The 20,708-nt window shown below is 34.5% G+C and overlaps 3 protein-coding genes across 3 annotated transcripts in view; 1 reads left to right on the top strand and 2 right to left on the bottom strand.

Annotated features, from left to right (window-relative positions):
• LOC139974480 (receptor-interacting serine/threonine-protein kinase 1-like) overlaps positions 1-20,708 on the bottom strand; it is a 240,480-nt gene that overhangs the window by 115,754 nt on the left and 104,018 nt on the right. The gene's annotated exons all lie outside the window — the stretch shown is intronic.
• LOC139974477 (uncharacterized) overlaps positions 1-20,708 on the bottom strand; it is a 128,676-nt gene that overhangs the window by 12,743 nt on the left and 95,225 nt on the right. Inside the window, exons 2-4 of the mRNA XM_071981657.1 lie at positions 7,361-7,466; positions 1,023-1,136; positions 241-475 (exon numbers count right to left, since the gene is read on the bottom strand). Of these exons, the coding sequence (XP_071837758.1) occupies positions 241-475; positions 1,023-1,136; positions 7,361-7,405 (394 nt within the window). The 5' untranslated portion in view covers positions 7,406-7,466. The remainder of the gene's footprint in view (positions 1-240; positions 476-1,022; positions 1,137-7,360; positions 7,467-20,708) is intronic.
• On the top strand, positions 10,260-16,676 carry LOC139974474 (uncharacterized). The gene is made up of 8 exons (XM_071981653.1): positions 10,260-10,508; positions 10,685-10,780; positions 12,150-12,401; positions 13,147-13,305; positions 13,875-14,080; positions 14,613-14,903; positions 15,198-15,465; positions 15,805-16,676. The coding sequence occupies exons 1-8, from the start codon at positions 10,427-10,429 to the stop codon at positions 16,023-16,025; spliced, it is 1,575 nt and encodes a 524-aa protein (XP_071837754.1). The 5' UTR covers positions 10,260-10,426; the 3' UTR covers positions 16,026-16,676.

Raw genomic sequence — 20,708 nt, 5'->3', positions numbered from 1 at the left:
ACAACCACATTTTTATATCTGCAGTTCGCTCAGAACTCAGGGAAGCGAACAAACATTTAATTAACAAACAAGAAATATAATAATTCAGTGAATGTCGTCAAAAAAAATACGATTGTAATGAAATATGTCCTTGTTTATGCACTTCTACGTACCAGTAGTCAATAAACTGTTGCTAATTCTATTCTCATTAACTTAAATAGCTATATTGGTAGTTTTTCCACCATCCAATTCACGAAATACCTTCTCGTTCCAGCCATTGTTGCAGATCTGTGCGATCACATTTCATTAGCGCCTCTCCCAGTCTCTTGTAAGTTGCGTTCTTTCCTTTTTGTTCCTTCCATTTCTTTAGCATCTGATAAACTTGTTCTTTGTGTCCCTCAGTCGTATCTGATTTAATTCTGTCCAGGTCTGCGTCACTAAATTCGAGCTTTCTGCCAATTTCCCGCCACTTTTTCGTAATTTCTTTAGACAAAAGCTGAGGGAAAGTGTCATAGAATAGCTTTATTGCACAGAGAAATTCAGAGAAATTAAAAGACAATCAGTAAAATACAACATTGCAGTCTCGTTCTGACTTGCAGTCATTAATAAACATTGTTGTATTAAGTGTGATGAAATTTATATTTATAACATCGCAGATTTCTTGGTGTTGTTCTTGTTAAAAAAAATGATGTATCTTTCTTGATTCATGTGACGACACATAATGACATGTGTAATAAGTTCGATAAAAGTTGTTAGCTCTTCACTGAATGTCAGAAACGAATAGTTAGATCATATGTGACAACATATTCCAAGGACGGTAATTTTCGTAGCTATAGCATCTAATTTGCCAAGATAAGAAAGTTACCTGAATAATATCAGCGTTGACTAATGTAAGGTAGCGCTATATATGTGACTCTTACAATTAACGCCCAAGGATGTTATAGTTACCTTATTCATATTATCAGTAAAGAACAGTTATAGGTTAGCTCATGATCTATGATACTCTCTCTTTCAATTCAACAAGGAACCAATCAATCAGTTACCTCAATAGTAACTTTACTGACAACAGCGTGGAGAGATACTTCTGTTTTTGTTGATTGAGACGCATTATTTAGTTGTCTTGATATGCCGGACTGCTCAGACGTTGTTGAGGAATCCTGGTAAATGATGAAAGTATATTTGCAAGTCTAGTCACTGTTTAATAAGAATGAAAAAAAAATGAATGAAATACGAAATAACAAGAGCTCATGTAACCTACCGCCACTACTGTTCAGTAGTTGTATCTGTTAATTACTAGTTTAAAGGCAATGGAGTTAAGTTATAATGTACTACAATCAATGATCTTTGGTAATAACATATATCCTTTATACCGGGAAATACACTGAATTCATAGTACAAAAGGAGCTTAGATAGTGGTCGATTACTTTATTTCTTAATTGTATTTACAAGGCTTCAGAGTTTACCTCTACTCAGCGACGTAGTCTGGAATTTGAAGGGGAGTGGAATCTTGCGGTTGATATGGGGGAGGGGTGCACCCCCCGTTCGAGATATTTTTGAACATTTTAAGTTCCTTACATATGATCTGGTGCAATGTTTTGTAAGTTTTATCGTGATCATATGATATCATATTTTCAGCAAATTTTGTTTCCTGCGTGAAGTATTTTACATGTTTTTTTCTTACATATTATATCAGAAAGACAAACAAAGTGCTCTTTTACAATTTTCCAGTAGGGTGATTCTTGTTTATTGTCCAATGTCTGGACTTAAATACATTTGACGAACTTAACTGATGGACAATATCAACTTTCATATTTTGTAAGACAGCCATATATACAGTGTCCTAAAAACAAATATCGTTATCGCAGTGTATTAGCAGTGTAAAACTTATTTATACTATGTCCTTAACGGAAGTCTGCTGGACAAAGTTCATTCTCACAAATATCTTGGAATTATTTTTGATAGTCAACTAAATTGGAATGGTAACATTGATTATTGTTTCTTCTAAAGCCCGTAAACTTATTGGGTTCCTTTGTTCTGTTTCAGCTGGTCTGAGCAGCACGGTTCGTCTTATGCTTTTTAAATCCTTGGTGGTCCCTGTTTTAGATTATGGTTTACCTGCCTGGGGACCCCAGAATCAGACTCATGAAGGTAGACTGGAGGGGGTCCAGAGGAGTGCAACTCGTTTTATTTTAGGACAAAGGAGACAAAAAATGGAGTATAGCACTCGTTTAAGTATTCCTGGTTGGTATTCTTTTACTTATCGATATAAACTTCTCTTGGTTGTTTTTGTTACAGGGTGCGTTTTTGGTAAATTTTCTTGTCCTGCTATTGTAAACATAGATAGATAGAAAATAAATTGTCCATTTCAGAAAACAGAAAACGGAAATTATTTCCCGTCGAAAGTAAACATAAAAGATTAGTGAATACAAACACAATCATACAATAAGTAAACTATAAGTGAACAGCTACGAGGTTAAAACTAAATAAGCAGAACCAGAACAGTAACGGAGGCAGCACAGAGGGCTGCAAGTGACAAATCACACACTGTGGCCAAGTCGCTTTGCACGCGAGTTAAATAAGTGTATTGCCTCAGGTAAGAAAGAATTACGGAACCTGGACGTTTTAGCATTGGGCACCTGTAATCGTATCCCGGATCTGTTGAAAATGATATGACTATGAAATGGATGTGTGTGATCTTCTTTTATATTTTTTTAGTTTCTTTAACAGACTCTCTTCATATATAGTTGAGAGTGACGGAAGACTTGAACCAATGCAACGTTCAGCTAACTTCCGAACACGTTCCAGCTCTGCCCTGTACTTCTTCGGCATACTGCCAAAGAAACATATAATACTGGCCATCATGACACTTTGGATGATTGACTGGTATAATAATTTCATGATGGTATAATTAACTCTGCATTGTTTTAATTTTCTAAGGAAATAAAGTCGTTGGCAGGCTTTACCCTTAACAGCCTTTGTGTGAACATTCCAATTAAGTTATTGTCAATATACGTTCCCAGGTACTTGTAGCTTTCTACCCTCTCAACTATTTTGCCATCAATTATGGCATGATCGTGGACAATATTTCCTTTCCTAAAATCAAACACTAGTTCCTTAGTTTTATTTATATTTTACATCAGACTGTTACTTTTACACCAACCAACAAACTTCTGTACTTCACTAACAAAGGCAGAGCTGTCATTATTATAAAGAAGACCAGTCAGCACGGTATCATCAGCATATTTGATAATATTGCATTGGTCACTCGATATTTTACAATCATTTGTGTATAAGCAGAACAGCACTGGTGAAAGCACACATCCCTGGGGGGCACCCGTACTAATGACACACTGGTCAGATCTGAAATCACCCATTCTAACCATCTGAGGTCTACAACGCATATAATTGAGGACCCAAAGAACGATGTTATAGTTCACTTGCATGTCTAACAGTTTTTGTACTAATATATAGGGCTTAATAGTGTTAAATGCACTCGAGAAGTCAATGAAGATTGACCTCACAGACGTTTTTGGTTGGTCTAAGTGCTTCAAGACCCCATGCAGGTAAACAAGTATTGCGTCATCTACACCTCTTTTGCTTTGGTAGGCAAACTGATTTTCATCTATAAAAACACCTTTTTCAGCTAGAAGAAGTTTTAGTACCACCCTTTCCAGACATTTCATGATATATGACGTGAGTGATATCGGACGGTAGTCATTTAAACATGAGACCACTTTTGTTTTAGGAACCGGGATTATGATTGAGGTTTTCCAGATCTCAGGAATAACGCCCTCATCAAGTGTTCTTTGGAAAATCGGAGTGAACACTGGCGCTAGCTGAGAGCTACATGTTTTTATTAACATATTTTGGACCCCGTCTGGGCCTGTGGCTTTATTTATCTTAACACTAGAAAAATATTTCCTGACAACATTTTCATTTACAATAACTCTGTCACTACCAGTGTTAGCACAATTGAGACTATTCCTCAATTTTGTATCAATTCCTGCATTAACCAATGTATCGCTACTCACATCAAACCTACAATAAAAATCATTCAAGTCATTAACCAGTTTTTGTCCATCTCTAATCGGTCCACTTTTATGTTTTCCTTTATAACCAGTTATACTTTGCATCACTTGCCAGGCTGCTTTCGAATTACCCCCCTCAAATTTATCTTCCAATTTCTTTCCGTACTCTTTTTTACATCTCTTAACTTCCTTTTTTATCTCCCGCTGTTTTGCCTTTACAAGATCAAAATCCCCGTTTGAGAATGCAGCTTTCTTTTCATACACTAGGGATTTCAACTCTTTGGATAGCCACGGTTTGCTATTTGGGAAAATGCGAAACGATTTCTTTGGGATTATCAGATCAGCACAGAAATTAATATATTCAGTAACAGTTGTTGCAGTGTCCTGTAAGTTTGGATCATCAAATACATTCCAGTCCGTGCACTCAAAACACCCACGCAATTGGTCAACAGCTTCCTTGTTCACCAAGCTGAGCTAAAGTTTTTACTTTGTAATTACCTCCATTAACATTACCATAGCACAAATCCAGTGTAGTGTTATTCCTTGTAGGCAGATCAATATATTGTGTATAAGTAGGCAGTAGATCGTCAATCTTGCAGTGATTAAAGTCCCCCATTATCATATTAACAGCATCGGGGTGGGAATTTTCAATGCGATTAATCGTTGCTTTCAATTGATTACGAGCATTGTCAGCATTCGCTTTCGGGTGGATATACACAGCCGTAACTAAGATCTGTGTGAATTCCCTTGGTAGATAAAATGGCCGAAGACCGATAGTCAAACTTTCAATGTCAGGGGTGCATATTTTCTGTTTTACAGACAAGTTCTTACACCAGCTATCATTAATGAAAAAAACACAGACCCCCTCCTCTTGATTTTCCTGATTCGGTAGTACGGTCTCCACGAACAAGTGTATAATATGGGATGTCAACGATTCTGTCAGGCACACTTTCTGAGAGCCATGTTTCCGTAAAACACATAAAGCTGGCCTCCCGGTATTCGTTGAAGTATCGAGTACATACCTTCAGCTCGTCCACTTTATTTTGAATAGATCTTACGTTCCCAAATATTACTGTTGGTAGTGACGTTTTGTGCCTCCTACGCCTGTTCCTCTTACGTACTCCACCACTTCTACCTCGCCTACGTCCCTTTATCTCCCCAGGGTATTGCTAATAGTCAGCCGGCTTTGGGCCTAGGCCATTGTGGCGTAACTGATACAGTGCAGTTCGTGAATAGACGATGGGCCTAGTTACACGATCATCACTACCGACACATCCATAAAAAAGTAGAAACAACAGAAACACAAGAAATAACCACGTAAAACGACACTCAGCATGTTTTGCTTGAAACATGTTAGACAAATATCACAAGACGGATAGTCAAATCCCAATAAAACAACGACAAAACAGGAAGAACTGTCGAACGATAGTCGCCACTGAGCCTGTTACATCAACGTCACTGTAAATTCCCGTCACACTCGTAATTTACTTTTTAATTATGCTTTTGCAAGAACAAATGTTTTAACAATGAATGTTTTGAACCAATTTCCTAGGATTTGGAATGAACTTCCCCCTGAGACCAGGTATTTGCTCTTGTGGTTCTTACCAGTCATTTGTGTGCAATATTAAGGAACATTTCTTATCTTTATCACATGTGTAATTTGTCATTTTAAATTCTTATATTTCTTATGGTTTATTTGTGAATATTATATATTTATTTTAGTTCTAAGTCTCTTATTGTAAGGGTGCACAGGCCTTCGGGCTACAGGAATTTGGTTTCCTTTTGTTTATCCTGATCCGCTTTGTGTTTCGTACTTTGTTGTTGTATACTGCTTTTTGATTGGATCAAATATATAATGAAATGAAAAAAAAAACAGTTTTTAATATGTTTTCGACACTGAAGGAGGGGAGCAGTTGCCCCCCCCCCCCTGGCTACGTCCCTGCCTCTACTAACATCAAGTGACCAAATAAGACTTAAAAGGAGGGGATTGCTATAAGGTGGATATAAATAACAAACGTACGTTTATAACAGTTTCAAGGTTAGATTAACCCTTATGTTTAGCGGTTTCCAGACTGTGACCACTTTAACATTTCCACAAAAAAAAAATCAAAAACAAACATCTTACACAGGGTTCGAATAGTTTGAACCTTATTGAATTTGACCAAAAGCAGTGTCCACATACCACGAATGGAGCTCAACTTCAATGTTTATGTTGATACTTCACCATGTTTTCAGATCATCCAAACTTTTATCTTGACATCGTGTGTGCCCCTTTTCAGATATCTTGCGATTTTAAACCTCATACAGTATCTACAAGCAATAATGTGTATCTACGCATAAACCACATACTTCTACGGTGTTTGTAATCTACTGCATGTCATTATTTAATGCAATTAAAACACACAAATCATTAACAAAGAGGGACAAAGTACAGTACTCTCATCAAAAACAGTAATTAATGATGATGAAATGAGCAGTGCAACGGTGACATATGAATTTGATGTGTCACTCCCTTGTGTACAGACAACATATCTATCTGCATGATTATGCGATATACCCGAAAGTTTAAACCGTGGACTTAACTTGAAACAACTGGTTTTCAGGCTCTACAACTTGTTTTCCATGGCAATGTTAATGTCTTCTTAATATTTATTTTAGCTTATTTTGGTTATTAATATTGAATAATCAACGGCGCTAGCATCGTCGTTAATAATACAGGCGAAGATTCATTAGACATGTACGTGTTGATGCAGTCATCAGCGTAATTTATTATCCAGTTATGAAATGTCTTTTTGACGCAATGATATATAAGTGTAAAATGTATATTGATGTGACAATGATATGATAAATATTAATATTTTGATTGTATATCAGAATAAAATGAAATCAAAATTCAATTCCAATACGTGCCAATCGCCAAGTAAACTGATGTTAATGGATTTGTTATATTGTTAACGACACATTAATAAGAAGTTTATATTTCAGACGTACACTATAAGCTTAACACATTGTTGAAACATCCGTGTCAACGGCACACATAATACAAACGGGTTGCTAATCGAAAAGTCTATTCTTTATTACGGTCTGCCTGGCGTCATAGTAAATGTTTTTACAGAAGATTCACTACCATACTTGAGTCAACTATTACTAACTAAAATACAAACTAAAATACTAACTAAAATACAAATGTATCATAGCATGGTGATCAAACGTAGGTGAAAGCCATATAGTTTTATGTGCATTATGAAACCATACCACTTCAACAGGAAAATTATGAGAGAAGAAATGGTGTTTAAAGTTTCATCAACAGATCAATATCATTTTTAATAACGAAATAACGTAATGATTCAAACCTGTAAGAGAGGTCGAGTTTCTTTGTCGACATCAGCCGTTGACATCCTTTCAGTTACGAGGAAATAAAATAGGATCCAAGAGAGAGATATACATGCATATACATGACATATTCCATGTTACACGCTTTGTACATATTACGTTGTGTAGCATATGAATTTGCTTTTGTACTTTCGACTCGATGCGTCATCATCCGTATGCCGGCACGCCTTTGTTTGTTTATCTTAGAAAAGGTGTACAAAGACCCGGGAGAATCCAATAATAACATGCTATAGAGTATACCGGGGACGGTCTTTCGTGTTCAACAGCCAGAGTATCTGGGTACTTTATTTTCATTAGATCATTAAACACAATAAATATGGAATGCATGGCCTTTCATAAGGCATGCACGGCCTTTTATAATACTGATGGTGGTGTGCAATCCATCGCTTCTCATTTCTGCCTTTAAATAGATGAGGTCTTGTATCACAAACAAATGTTTCAAGAATCTCTAATTCTGCATTAGACAGTAACTGAAAGGCCTATAGAGCTTTAAACATTTTTTTCCCTCCGACATACAATTAGGAGGAAATACTCCAAGATGTAATCTGTGTCAACCTCTTCCAACATCATCGAAATGATCGCAACACGGCATGGCAGTGTTTCTGTTAGTGCTGCCGAATGGGTCAGTAGTACTCTGCCAGTTGCTGTCAAATTTGCTCTCTCCCTTCTACAACGATGGAGGGGAAAGTTTGGAACAAAAACATGCTCCCCTAGTAAGTATTCTTTGATGACTTCCTTTCATAACCTTGTCATCATTCCTTGGTGAGGCCCCGTGCCCTCCCCCTCTTCACCTTCAAATGTCACCTTTAGGTTTCTCAAAGATAACTATGGGTCTTGGTATATTTATAGGTTCAAAAGATCTTCCACGATGTTGTTTCTATGCAGCTGGACTTCCCTCCTCCTCGCTTTAATAAGCCCATCTTGAATTGAACAAACACTGTCAAAAGTCAATCATTATTATCATTATCATCGAGTTTCAAACTATTAACCATTGTTAGTGTAATTAACAAGTATTACATCCGTCTGACCTGAAAAACATTCTTTCCCTAGGTGCTACTAAAATAAATACATAGCAATACACAAGGAGAAGAAATGTATATGATAGACACATTGAATGGGCTCAAGGGTTGTTTCATTGCTGGTTTTTGTTACATGAAAATCAATGTAACATTCTAGTAAAAACCCTTTTATATGCTCACATGTAGTTGGTTAAAACTGGACAGAGTACCTTTGAGGAACAGCGCAGCACAGGAATTATTATCTGACTTTCTGTATTAGAATTTGTAATATTTTGTTGGTGACGAAAACTTCCCTGAAAGTTGCTACTTTGAAACAAGGAAACATTTAATGTTGTTCTCTTAAAATACAACATTATAAAAATAGTTATCTTTAACGCATGCGCAAAGTTTATGGAGTTTTTTTAATACAAAAATAGTCGGACTCAAGACCTAGTGCAGGAAAAAACAACGTGTGACGATCGTCTGTTCTTAGAAATAACATTTTGCTCTAAATTGCGTATAGTTTATATTAAGGTTTAGAGAAAAACGATTTTACCGAACCACTGTTGTTTCATGCAAGGCATTACATTTGTGTTAATTTCGCCTCTGACCTACATTGTCCTTTCAACCCTCAACATCCCAAAAAGAATATTCTAGTATGTCTCCTCATTCTCTTCACATCGTGTGGTTAAATCGCATTTCCTACGTGTTGACAAGCAAGAAATCTAAAGAAATGGTTAGTATTAAGGAGGGGGGGGGGATTCAAAGGGATCAATCGAATGGTAGGGGGCAACTTTTATCAGGTGGTACGTGGCAGGTGAAACTTAGCGGCGCCCAAGCAGCCAAGGTTCAAGGTTCAAAATTTGAGAACAATAATTCCAGATGATATTAGCTAAGAAGCGTACAACATTTAACTGTGAGCGAAGCGAACAGAAAAACAAAACCCAAGATTCTAGGGGACCTTTGTGATCTATGGGCCACTGTTCGGTAAGGGTCTATGTGGCCCTGACAAGCAAATTAATGGCCATTCAATGTAAAGTGATATCGGGTTCGAAAACACAATCTAATTTCTATAGCCTTTTATCTAGTTTGAACTAAACATTGGCCAAACGGCTGCTGGATTTTGGGAGGGAAGACTGTTGAATGGTGAGGATGAATGTGAGGATGAATTACACGGATCTTAAATTTCCAGGGTGGGGTGGTAATATCAGTCAGCCTGAAAAAAAAAATGCATTTTGAAATATATATTGAACAATAACAGGGATTCCAAACCTCGCCAAGCTCTGAGGTATTTGCAAAGTTAGGACATTGATACATCGCTGGTTCAGAGGAAACAATCTTATTTGTATAGTCTTTTATCTACTTTGAACAAAACATCGGCCAAACTGCTTCTCGATTAGCAAATGGTTGCTGATAGCATGAAAAAATTGTTGATATCATCAAATATCGAATAAAAAATGAAATGGCTTGTCATACGCCCGGAGGAATGAGGCAGGGACAGAGTCACTAAAAGAGAGAGAACGAACCACGCGACACTGCACTGCTTTTCGTTCTGATGCAAAATTTCCACAAGGGGATATGGTTTGAGTGGCAGGAACCTGATGCTCTAGTGTAATGGCTTTTGATTTCATGCTAAAATTTCACTAACCACAAGTTTAAAAATTAATAAATATCAAATTTTTCCAATTGAAAAGAAATAGGTCTATTTATTGATTTTATATTATATAAAGATTGCTAATATTGTGTTTGTGCGTATAATTCTATAGAAGAAGGCTTCAATTGTGTATACGAAAACAACATCAATTTTTTTCCGATCAATAACGCTTTTTCATTTTCTTTCTCGTTTTTGGAGAATCGACTCTTAACAAAAACGCTGAACGTTAATCATGTGAGTTGTTCCTTCACACGATATGTCTGTGTAGCTACACGAAGATGTTAAAAGTTACTTAGTACTTTGATGAACTTAACAAGGAATTATTCAGAAAACTTAGAACTGCATAAATGCGTAGTATTAAACATTGAGAAAAGATGAATGAAATTCAGTTTTCGTCTATCATCCATTGTTTCCTTCTTGGTATTTGCATTCATTCTACGATGGCGGAAAGCGTTGGTAAGTAGAAAAAAACGGAAAGAAGTTCTAACTATTCATCTCATTACTTTGACGTTGTGAATTTTAAGACAAAACATGTATTAGCAAACATGGATCAGTTATTATACTAGTAGCAAATATTCGTAATGCCACTGCTTGAATGTTACTCTTTTACCTAACGGTTCTTATGGTTTCAGCGTTTTTCAAGTGCACAAAACCACACTCGTATAAAGATGCCGGTATGCCTTGTAGTGGTAAGTGTAGCACTCAAATGGAGCGAATACCGAGTACCGGTAAGTAACAGCTGCTATTTTAGTAATTTAAGATGTAATAAATGTAGACAAGTAATAAATGTAGCGTAGTAGAAACTGACTTTTTTCACTGCAAAAGGAACAGTGATTTCATTTAAAGCTTTATTGACATATGATATTCAAACGTAAATGTCATATGCATAATAGTAATTAACATGAACTGTTTGGAAAATAGCTAGAGAATCCTGAAATGACTGAATCTTAGTTAAACGCTTTGCCTATTCATAGAACTTTATAGTGATGATATATTTACAACCATCCTCTCTAAATATAAACTTTATTTGGCATGCAACCCTATAAGTACTGGTCCAAAGGGAATGAAAGAAAAAGCACCAAGACATCAAATATAATTCTAAATGTATATATATCAAATCAAATATAATTCTAAATGTATAGATATATATACATATATATATATATATATATATATATATATATATATATATATATATATATATATATATATATATATATATATATATATATATATACATATACATATATATATATATATATATATATATATATATATATATATATATATATATATATATATATATATATATATATATATATATATATATATATATATATATATATATATATATATATATATATATATATATATATATATATATATATATATATATGCATATTTTCGGTTCAAACAAGCCAGTTATTTTTTTTGATGGCAGTGGATGTTCTGTCATCTTTTTTTTAAACACAGTCACTGATATAAAACTCACTTTTATATACTATTGTGTAAAGAAACTGTATTTACTTCCGTATAGTGTTGTAATATATGTTAACAAATGGTAATACGTCAAACGAAATGCCTGATATGAGTTCTCGTTGCCGGGTTGTATATGAAGAGCATTGTATGCGAATACTAAGTGTAAGTAATATATTAAGTTTAATTCTTCTAAGCAGAGTCACTGACATAAAATTGAGTTCATCTTTACGTCCTACATGAAATGTTTGAAGAATAATATGGACAACACTATTTGCTTCCGTAATTCGTTATGTTAATAAAATGGTGATGAGTCAAACGAAATGCTTGAAATATTTTTTTAGGTTGTATATCATCATTGCATGCATCGAAGACTGATTTTAACAAATTTATTTATGATAATGACTATATAATATAGTATTAAAAATATGTACTTTGCTATCGAAACATCCTTTCGAATATTTTTTGGCAAAAAACTCTAATTCTATATCTCTGACAGATTGACGAGGGAGGTTACATTTTTTTCTTTGATGATAAGATAATAAATGTATAGGATTTAAAGTGTTAGCATACATTAGAAAAGATATAAAACTATCTGACACTTATCATTTTTGCTTACAGATAAGAGAATGAAAACGGAAACAACACTGGGTGGATCCAAATCAACATGGATGCCATCTACTGATGAAATGCGATCATTTATGTCAACCGGTGAAACGTCAACATCAACAAAAGGTACGTTGAGGACGGATATGAGTGACCGATCAACAACTCCGGTGCACTCAACAAATGGGGTGCGAAGATTACCGTCAACTGATGAAATGACAACACGATCCAAAAGTTTGTTGTCAACAACAGTGATACCTACAACAGGTAACGATGCAGCATGTGGTGCATTTTTTTAAAGTATTTCACTCAGTCATAAAACAGATTGGTATTCATCATATTATGTTGACAATCTGAACGTCAAGAAGAATTTGGTTTAACACGGCTTGGACTAATTAAACATTAAGAATTTTGTGTATTAATATTGTTAGGTAAATATTTTACAATCGTATGCTAACGTCCATTCATATGTCTATTTTTGATTTAACTCGGGACCATTTAAAACCTATTGTTATGATTGTAAATATCAACAAATGTGATATTTAATTATTCAATCATTATATTCAATCAATAAACTAGCCACAAAACCGAGTAAATTACTAATTACAACCATGCACTCAACAGATGAAACAAAATTACTTCGGTCAACCGATAAAATGACAACCATCAACAAAAATGATTTTTTAACAACATCGATGGTCTCAACAGGTAACGTGATTGCTTTTGATTTTGTTTAGAACGTAAATGTATAAGTGATAAAATCAACATCAAATTTAACTACAACTACATTCTTTTCGTCTAAAACTTTAGTTCTCATATATCTTCGTCAGCTGATACATTATTAATGTTCGTCTGAGCAACTAACATACAGCAATATTACTTCTTTAGTCTGTAAATACTTGTTCAATATATTAAAGTTTATATAGATTTATCTTATTTTCGATGGTTTAAAGAACTGAAATGTATTAAAAACGATTGAATAGCAACTAACACTGATTATTTCTCTTTAAAGGTGCGAGAATTAATCAGGAAATAACAGTGGGTGGAATCAAATCAACATCGATGCCATCTACGGATGAAATACGATTATTAACGTCAACCGTTGAAACGCCATCGACAACTACAGCTACAAGTTCAATTGAGCTATCAACAACACGGATGCCTACAACAGGTGATTTAAAATGTTTACCATTTAGTCTGCAATTACTTTAGTTCATAATTGGAGATACAATTGTAAGAAATAGATAGACATACGTGAATTCCCTACCGCCTGGCTTTCAAACGTATCTCTTTTACATAACGTGTTAACGGTAAGACACTATAGTAACTTACAAAACTAGATTGAAAAGTGAACAATTTTACATATTTGATAGCTTAGTTTGATCTCTCAATCATAATATGTTATAATAGCCAACCAATAACATTACCACTCACAACAGACATTGTAATATGCTGAACTAACCTCGGTCAATTGACCTTTTACATGTCAGAAACAAACTGAAGCGGTGAAGCTACAAGTAACGATATTCTGATTGTTACCTCTCATAATGATAGTTTAAATAATTCGTATTGTATAATACTTATAGAGACTTCTTCTGAGAAATTATATCTCCATTCGGAATTTCTAATTTTTTTAAACATTTTGCCAGGTGAGCATTTGAAAGAACCGCCATGTTGTTGAATGCATAGTTCAAAGGCAATTATTAAGACCGCCGATTTGAATATGACATTTTACTTCAGAATCCTGCCCAAACAACATGATATGGATGAACTGTTCATGCCAAACTACGTGCGATGATCCCGACGGACTCCATGGATGTTTTAAGAGCTGTGATGATGAACCAGGTTATACGTGTGTCTGTCCAGATGGCTTCTTAATCAGAGATGGAGCATGCATACCGTTGAATGAATGCGGATGTTACCACTCGCCCACAGGAGTAATTTCGGTATTTTCACAAAACTCGACATTCGTCATTTTTCGCATTTGTCACGTTTTTCGAAGATGTGATATAGAGATTGTAAATAGCATCAATGCAAAAAAAAATAAACGAGCATGTACTTTGCTTGTGCCCATATTCATACTATTCTTACTACCTACTCCGTTGAAAAATATCAATTTCTTTAACCTTTTACGATATAGCTATAATAAGATAAAGTTTTTCGGAACGTCATTTAAAGGTTATAGGTTAATATAAGTCAGATTCGGATATCACTTATGACATTTTCGACGGGGCAGAAACATTGATTTGAAGGTTCGTTTGAGGTTATTATATCAACCCTTCAGAAAATGCAGTAGTCCCAACGTGCCGATATGCAGATTTTGTTGGGGCAATTATTTTCAGATTACAAAAGACAATGAATATAACATTACATTTTCCACTAATGTATTCTATATTATTACCCGTTAAATGAAGTCTTATTTGCGAACAGTTAATAATTTCTCTCGACTTGCTCGTATTCTTGAACATTTCTGCACAGAACGGATCATCGCATGTTAACTTAAACTGCACAAGACATTGCACATGTGAAAATGATGTTCTCCACTGTGAAGAATACTCTTGCAGTAATGATGCAACATGCCATAACAAAGGTCAAAGTTCATCTTGTGAGTGTAAAGAGAGCTACTGGGGAAATGGTACGACTTGTCAAGTAATCACAAACTGTCAGGATATTTATGATGGTTTATCCACCAAAGAAGGCATTTATTCGATACGTCCACCTTCTTGGGCACATGAACCATTCCAAGTTTATTGCAAAGATGGTTGGATGGTAAGTTTTCTTCAGTAAACCAGTATACTGTCCATTTCACATTTTCGCACAACGCTCTTTTCTTTCTTGAAGTGGATAAATCACATAATAGTAGCATCATCGGTCTTTTCTTAATTATCATATTTGAAGTCTTCTCAAGGAAGGTTTTCGTTCGTTGCACAATTTCATCTAAAGTTGAGCAGTTATAACATATTAACCTAACGCAACTGTAGTTATCTTCATAAAAACTCTAGATCTTATAGAAATATTCTCTAGTGCATACTTCTATGAAATAAGTCATTACTATTTACACAGCTGTTTCAGAAGCGGGTTGATGGTTCTGTTTCATTTTATGAAACTTGGAATAACTACAAAGATGGATTTGGTGATCTCAATTCTAGTTTCTGGCTTGGAAATGAGAAATTACACGTCATATCAGCTCAGAGAGATCATCAACTAAGAATTGATGTTTGGTTCAACAATACCAACGATGACAGTGCATATCTTCAATACAATCTGTTTCGAATAAGTTCCGAGGCAACAAAATACGAGCTAACACTTGGAAGTTACACAGGGAGCTTCGGTACGTATTTTTACACGAATAGGAAATACCTCTGAACGAGTTTAATTTAGTCTGGTTTTGTTGACTGCATGTAAGATGTAAAGTTGTTTGTATGAATGTCGTAGTATATGTATCAGGACCGCTTAAGACTAGTGAAATATTGAGAGAGAAGGAGCATTATCAATCTGAAAATGCTGAGTTCTTGGAAAACATCTAAAAATCTATTGACACAATCCTAGGTTTAGGTCAATTTTATTCACCTACATTTTTGTTAAGGTTGCAGGAAGCCTTAGACTGCCTCCAAAAAAAATTATGTCTGAAGCTTATTATGACAAACTCTCTTGTTTATACATTTAACAGGTTATGACTACATGGATTACCATCGAGATATGAAATTTTCAACTTTCGATCAGGACAATGACTTAGCCAGCCAAAATTGTGCTCATTCTGCTTATCATCCCGGCGGCTGGTGGTTCAAGGCTTGCTATAGTGTTATGTTGAATGGAATCTACGGTGACACTTGGGATACAGGTATCTGTTTATATCAGAGGATAACACGTGAAAAAACTGTTCTGTTGTAGCAGTGGATATGAAAATTAAGCCGTTGTGAGGCTCGACTATCAGATGTTCGCGACCATTTCTTCTGTGAAGTCGTGTATCCACGGATCTATAAAAAATTGCCATATTTGATGGATGTCTAATTTTAATCGCTAGGGGTAATAAATGGCGAAGGGAGAGGATTACGACGGCTTTGCTTACAGAAGAGTAATGTACTTAATTCGATTATATTCAGGTTATATGATGTACGACGTACTTGAAGCTAAGAATACGAAGAACTAAAATGTAAGGGTTATTACTCAGGGCTCAGTTATATATCACATTATCGTATCAAAGTGGGTTGAGTCTTGTTTCTCCAGACCAGCAGATTATAATTATATAAATAAAAAGTTGTAGTTGAAAAGGCTACTACCTCCTCCTATTCACAAAAAGAGGATACAGAGAATGTAAATAATGTATTTGAATTATCGATTTTGTTGCGCGGACTCGTTTTTGGTTTCAGTAATCATATGTAAGAAAGCAAAGTACACAATTTCAAAGGGAAAAGCTTCCACCTCATAGTGTGGATTAAAACTCTTTGATTAAAGCTGATTACCTTCACTGTTATGAAATCATCTCAAAATCGAACAAAAAGGTTTTCTCAGTTTATTCTGATAGCATCACATAGCTTTGTAAATTAGTAGTAGGCTGTTAAATTTTCAGTAAATATGATTAAAAAATAATTATAAGTATAAGTATTTATAAATAAGTATTTATATTAGTCATCTTTGTGTACTTTTTCATTTTTATCATATATATATATATATATATATATATATATATATATATATATATATATATATATATATATATATATATATATATATATATATATATATATAAATATATATATATACATATATATATATACATATATATATATATATATATATATATATATATATATACATATATATATATATTTATGAATATATATATATATATATATATTTATGTTACTATATATGTATATGTTTCTTACTAACACTAGGTCAGGCGCTACAGTTCAGACCCCTTGATGGTATCCTCTAGTTTGATGGTCCGGTGTACTGAATCGACATTATTACTCGCAATTAACAGTCTATATTGTCTTGCGGAACGCAATGGTATTGTTGTAAGACTACAGTACAAAATGAACAAAATTGCTGCAAATTTTACTTTGATAAAAAAATAAGTTGTTATTCCAGTTATAATGCATATGCCAAGATGATAACATATCTGAAAGTGTCATACCAGGTATGAAGACATGACTGTTTGAATGAGCTGTTTCTATGAAAGCTTGATGCATACTGACATAAAATATCAAAGGAATAGATGGCATTCAAATTCAAGGCTGATGTAGTTTAAACTTTATGAGTCAAAGTGATGACCTCAATACTGGTTCTCACTGTATGTGTCTCTAAATAACGAGCTAGGATTCGTTTGACGGGACCGATTTGTTCCTTTTATTTCGCACTCGTGCCATAAAAGTACTGTGAAAGTAGGAGAAATGAACAAATTTAAGTCAATAACAAATAACACATTACAAAGCTATTGTAACAATAACAACCCAAAGACCGAAAGACATAATATAAAGCTTTGTAAAATGATGCATTAGAGGACACATACAAACAAATTACGTAAAGACGCTCCTTTTAAAAAAAAAATAAGTTATCGGTGACGATAACACTGGTCCTATACCCAAATATGGGATGAAACCTGCAAGTCCATCGATTGCCTATTTGGTTTTTAAAGACATGGAATCCAAGTAGTTATTGAGCTACTACACATTTTAGTCAATATGGCAATTTCTTCAACCCAAAACCGTTTGTTTTTAGATTTAACATGAACGATGGAAAAGGGGAGATTAACCTATACTCAAATCAATAAATTCTTTATAGTAGTACACACTTGAAAGAGTTCCATTCTCTACGCTGTAGCAAAAAGAGATTCAAATAATATCCGTCTAGATCTTTCTCATCTCATAACGCTAATTAAGTAGTAAGGAATGAGAAGAAAATCTCCAAAAACAGTTGTTTTGGTGCGTGGGGTGGGTTAGACGGGGGAGGGGGGGGGGGGTGGTGGGGGGTGGTGGGTGATGTTAACGACTTAAACGAATAACCAAAGTTTAATGGAAAACATACAAGGTGTATCTGGCTAGTCATGGATGATTTTCTGATGTTGATAGTTATACTGATGATGATGTACCGAAGATGATATTTCACATTAAAAGAAATGTTTCTAGTGCAATATTTAATAACTGAGAAGTAATTTTCCCCACTTGCCAATATGTTTCCTTGACGGAAGGTTCAGAGAAAGCAATTACATGTTGTTAGCTGGTCAAATTTGGCAAACTAATCTTCATTTTCCGTGACCAGGACCTTCCAACATCACTGAAGAAACAAGTTTTCAACCAGTGCATAATTCCTGTACTATCATATGGTGCGGAGACCTGGACAACAACGAAAAAACTGGAAAAGAAGTTGAGAGTGACAGAGAGGGCGATGGAAAGAATCATGATTGGAGTCACAAGGAGAGACAGAGTAACCAACCAAAACTTAAGAGAGAAAACCAATGTCCATGACATCATAAAGGAAATCAAAGTCAAGAAATGGCGTTGGGCCGGCCATTTGGCCAGGCAACATGATAACAGATGGACAAAGAAAATTACCAACTGGACCCCAAGAAATTGTGTCAGAAGGAGAGGCAGGCAGAGTAGAAGATGGACAGATGAACTCAGAGAATTTACAGGTGTTCTATGGCAAAGGAGAGCACAGGACAGATGAAATTGGAAAATCGATGAAGAGGCCTTCCTCCTGCAGTGGAGCGAAATAGGCTAGAAAGAAGCTGGACCTACTCAACTATTGTTCCAAATTATTGATCGTTAGAGCTTCAATAATATTACTAAGTATTGAAAACAGTTAATTTCGTAACGTAATTTCGTAACGTAATTTCAAAAGTGTATCGAATTTGTATAATTAAGAAGACTACCCTCCTTTCTTGAACAAAGCTGTGCTATTTAGCTGATACTGCTTATTCTCTGCTTAATTGGCTAATATCCTGTTGCAAAATGTATCTGTAAAGTATAGTGTTTGATCTGACCTATATGTTTAAGCAAATACATCAGAGAAATCAAAACAACTGGCTGCAATATCGAATTCTGCAGAGTATACCCTAATTGCTTTTATGATATATTTTATTACTTCAATGAGGGTGGCATTTACTTCAACATAAACTGTCCTATATGGTTACTCTACTCACAAAACGAGGTAATATTTTCGCAATTTTAGCTTAAATTTAGCTTAAAAGAAAGTATTTTTTACGACTTGAAGATGGCTTATCGCTATGTTACTTGGACGTACATCTTAATCTTTGGATTTCTGATTAGGCAGAACATCAATTTTGTCAGAGCGATGGGTAAGTAAACGAAGCGAAATTATCATTTTATTAACATTTATATACCAAATATTAGATAGCAATGGTTCCAGGGCAAGTTATGGTTTTTCTCCGACATACTTTATTTTATGCGGTTGCTTAACATGACGATATTTCCTCATATTAAATCGTACGTGTGTATTTGGTAATCACAGTCATCATTTGTTGATCATGTAGAAAGTCATAGCGGTTCTTAATAGCAAATATATGTGACATTGGAGAACATCTTTAGATATATTAAACCCAGGTATTATTCAACCATATTGGTTTCTCATTTCAACACATATTCAAAATAAAACTAATAAGAGAGACATGATAGATATCATTTTATATTCCTTGCATGGTTTTTAATCGGAAAACATCAACCTTTTTTTATCCCCCAACAACACGATACAGTCCACTATATACAGGGTTGGCCGGTTTTAAACGGGCGGTTTAAACCGCTCGGTTTAACCCGGTTTAAACCTGGTTTAAACCGGGGGGGGGGGGGGGTTTTGAACACCTAAAAGTGGTCAAAACTGGTCAAAACTAATTTTGTGCATAAACTGACATGTTTGTCAACCCAATAAGAGATTTTCATCTACAGCAAGTATCTAAACCATGTAGGCCCCTATCAAGCAATGTTCAAAGGACACATGTGGAATAGAGATATACAGTATTATTAAAATTAAATTAAAAAGACACATAAATTGAAGAACTTTTATTTCCATGAAACTTCCTACCGTAACTACAATTTACAGTCTAAAGTTAAACTGTAATTGAACTTATAACAACTAATTTACTACAGCTCAAAATAGGCATGTCAAGACTTCTGTTGATTTATCAGTACAGGGCAATTCTGTTAATAGGTATAAACCCCCTATTGGCAAAAAAAATTGAAATTTGGTCAAAAAGTACAATTGGTGTCGGATGTACAGTACATCTCCAAAAAAATGCCAACTTTAAAACATTTTCAAAATTTTCTCAACACTTGTTCCCAATTGAGTTCCTTAACTTGCATCATTCAATTAGTGAAAAGTTACAACTAATATGTCTGATACTAATTATCAACATGTAAATTACATTTTGCATATTCCCGCTACATTCGTTAGTTGGTGTTCAAATATTTTGCACGGGTACGTCCGACACCGAAAAAATGTACGTCCGACACTAAACATATATATATATATATATATATATATATATATATATATATATATATATATATATATATATATATATATATATATATATATATATATATATATATATAT

This window comes from Apostichopus japonicus, chromosome 9, assembly GCF_037975245.1.
Source record: "Apostichopus japonicus isolate 1M-3 chromosome 9, ASM3797524v1, whole genome shotgun sequence".
NCBI classification, from domain to species: Eukaryota; Metazoa; Echinodermata; class Holothuroidea; order Aspidochirotida; family Stichopodidae; genus Apostichopus; species Apostichopus japonicus.
Note: the sequence above shows the minus strand (reverse complement) of the source record. Positions and strands in the feature narration are given on the sequence as shown.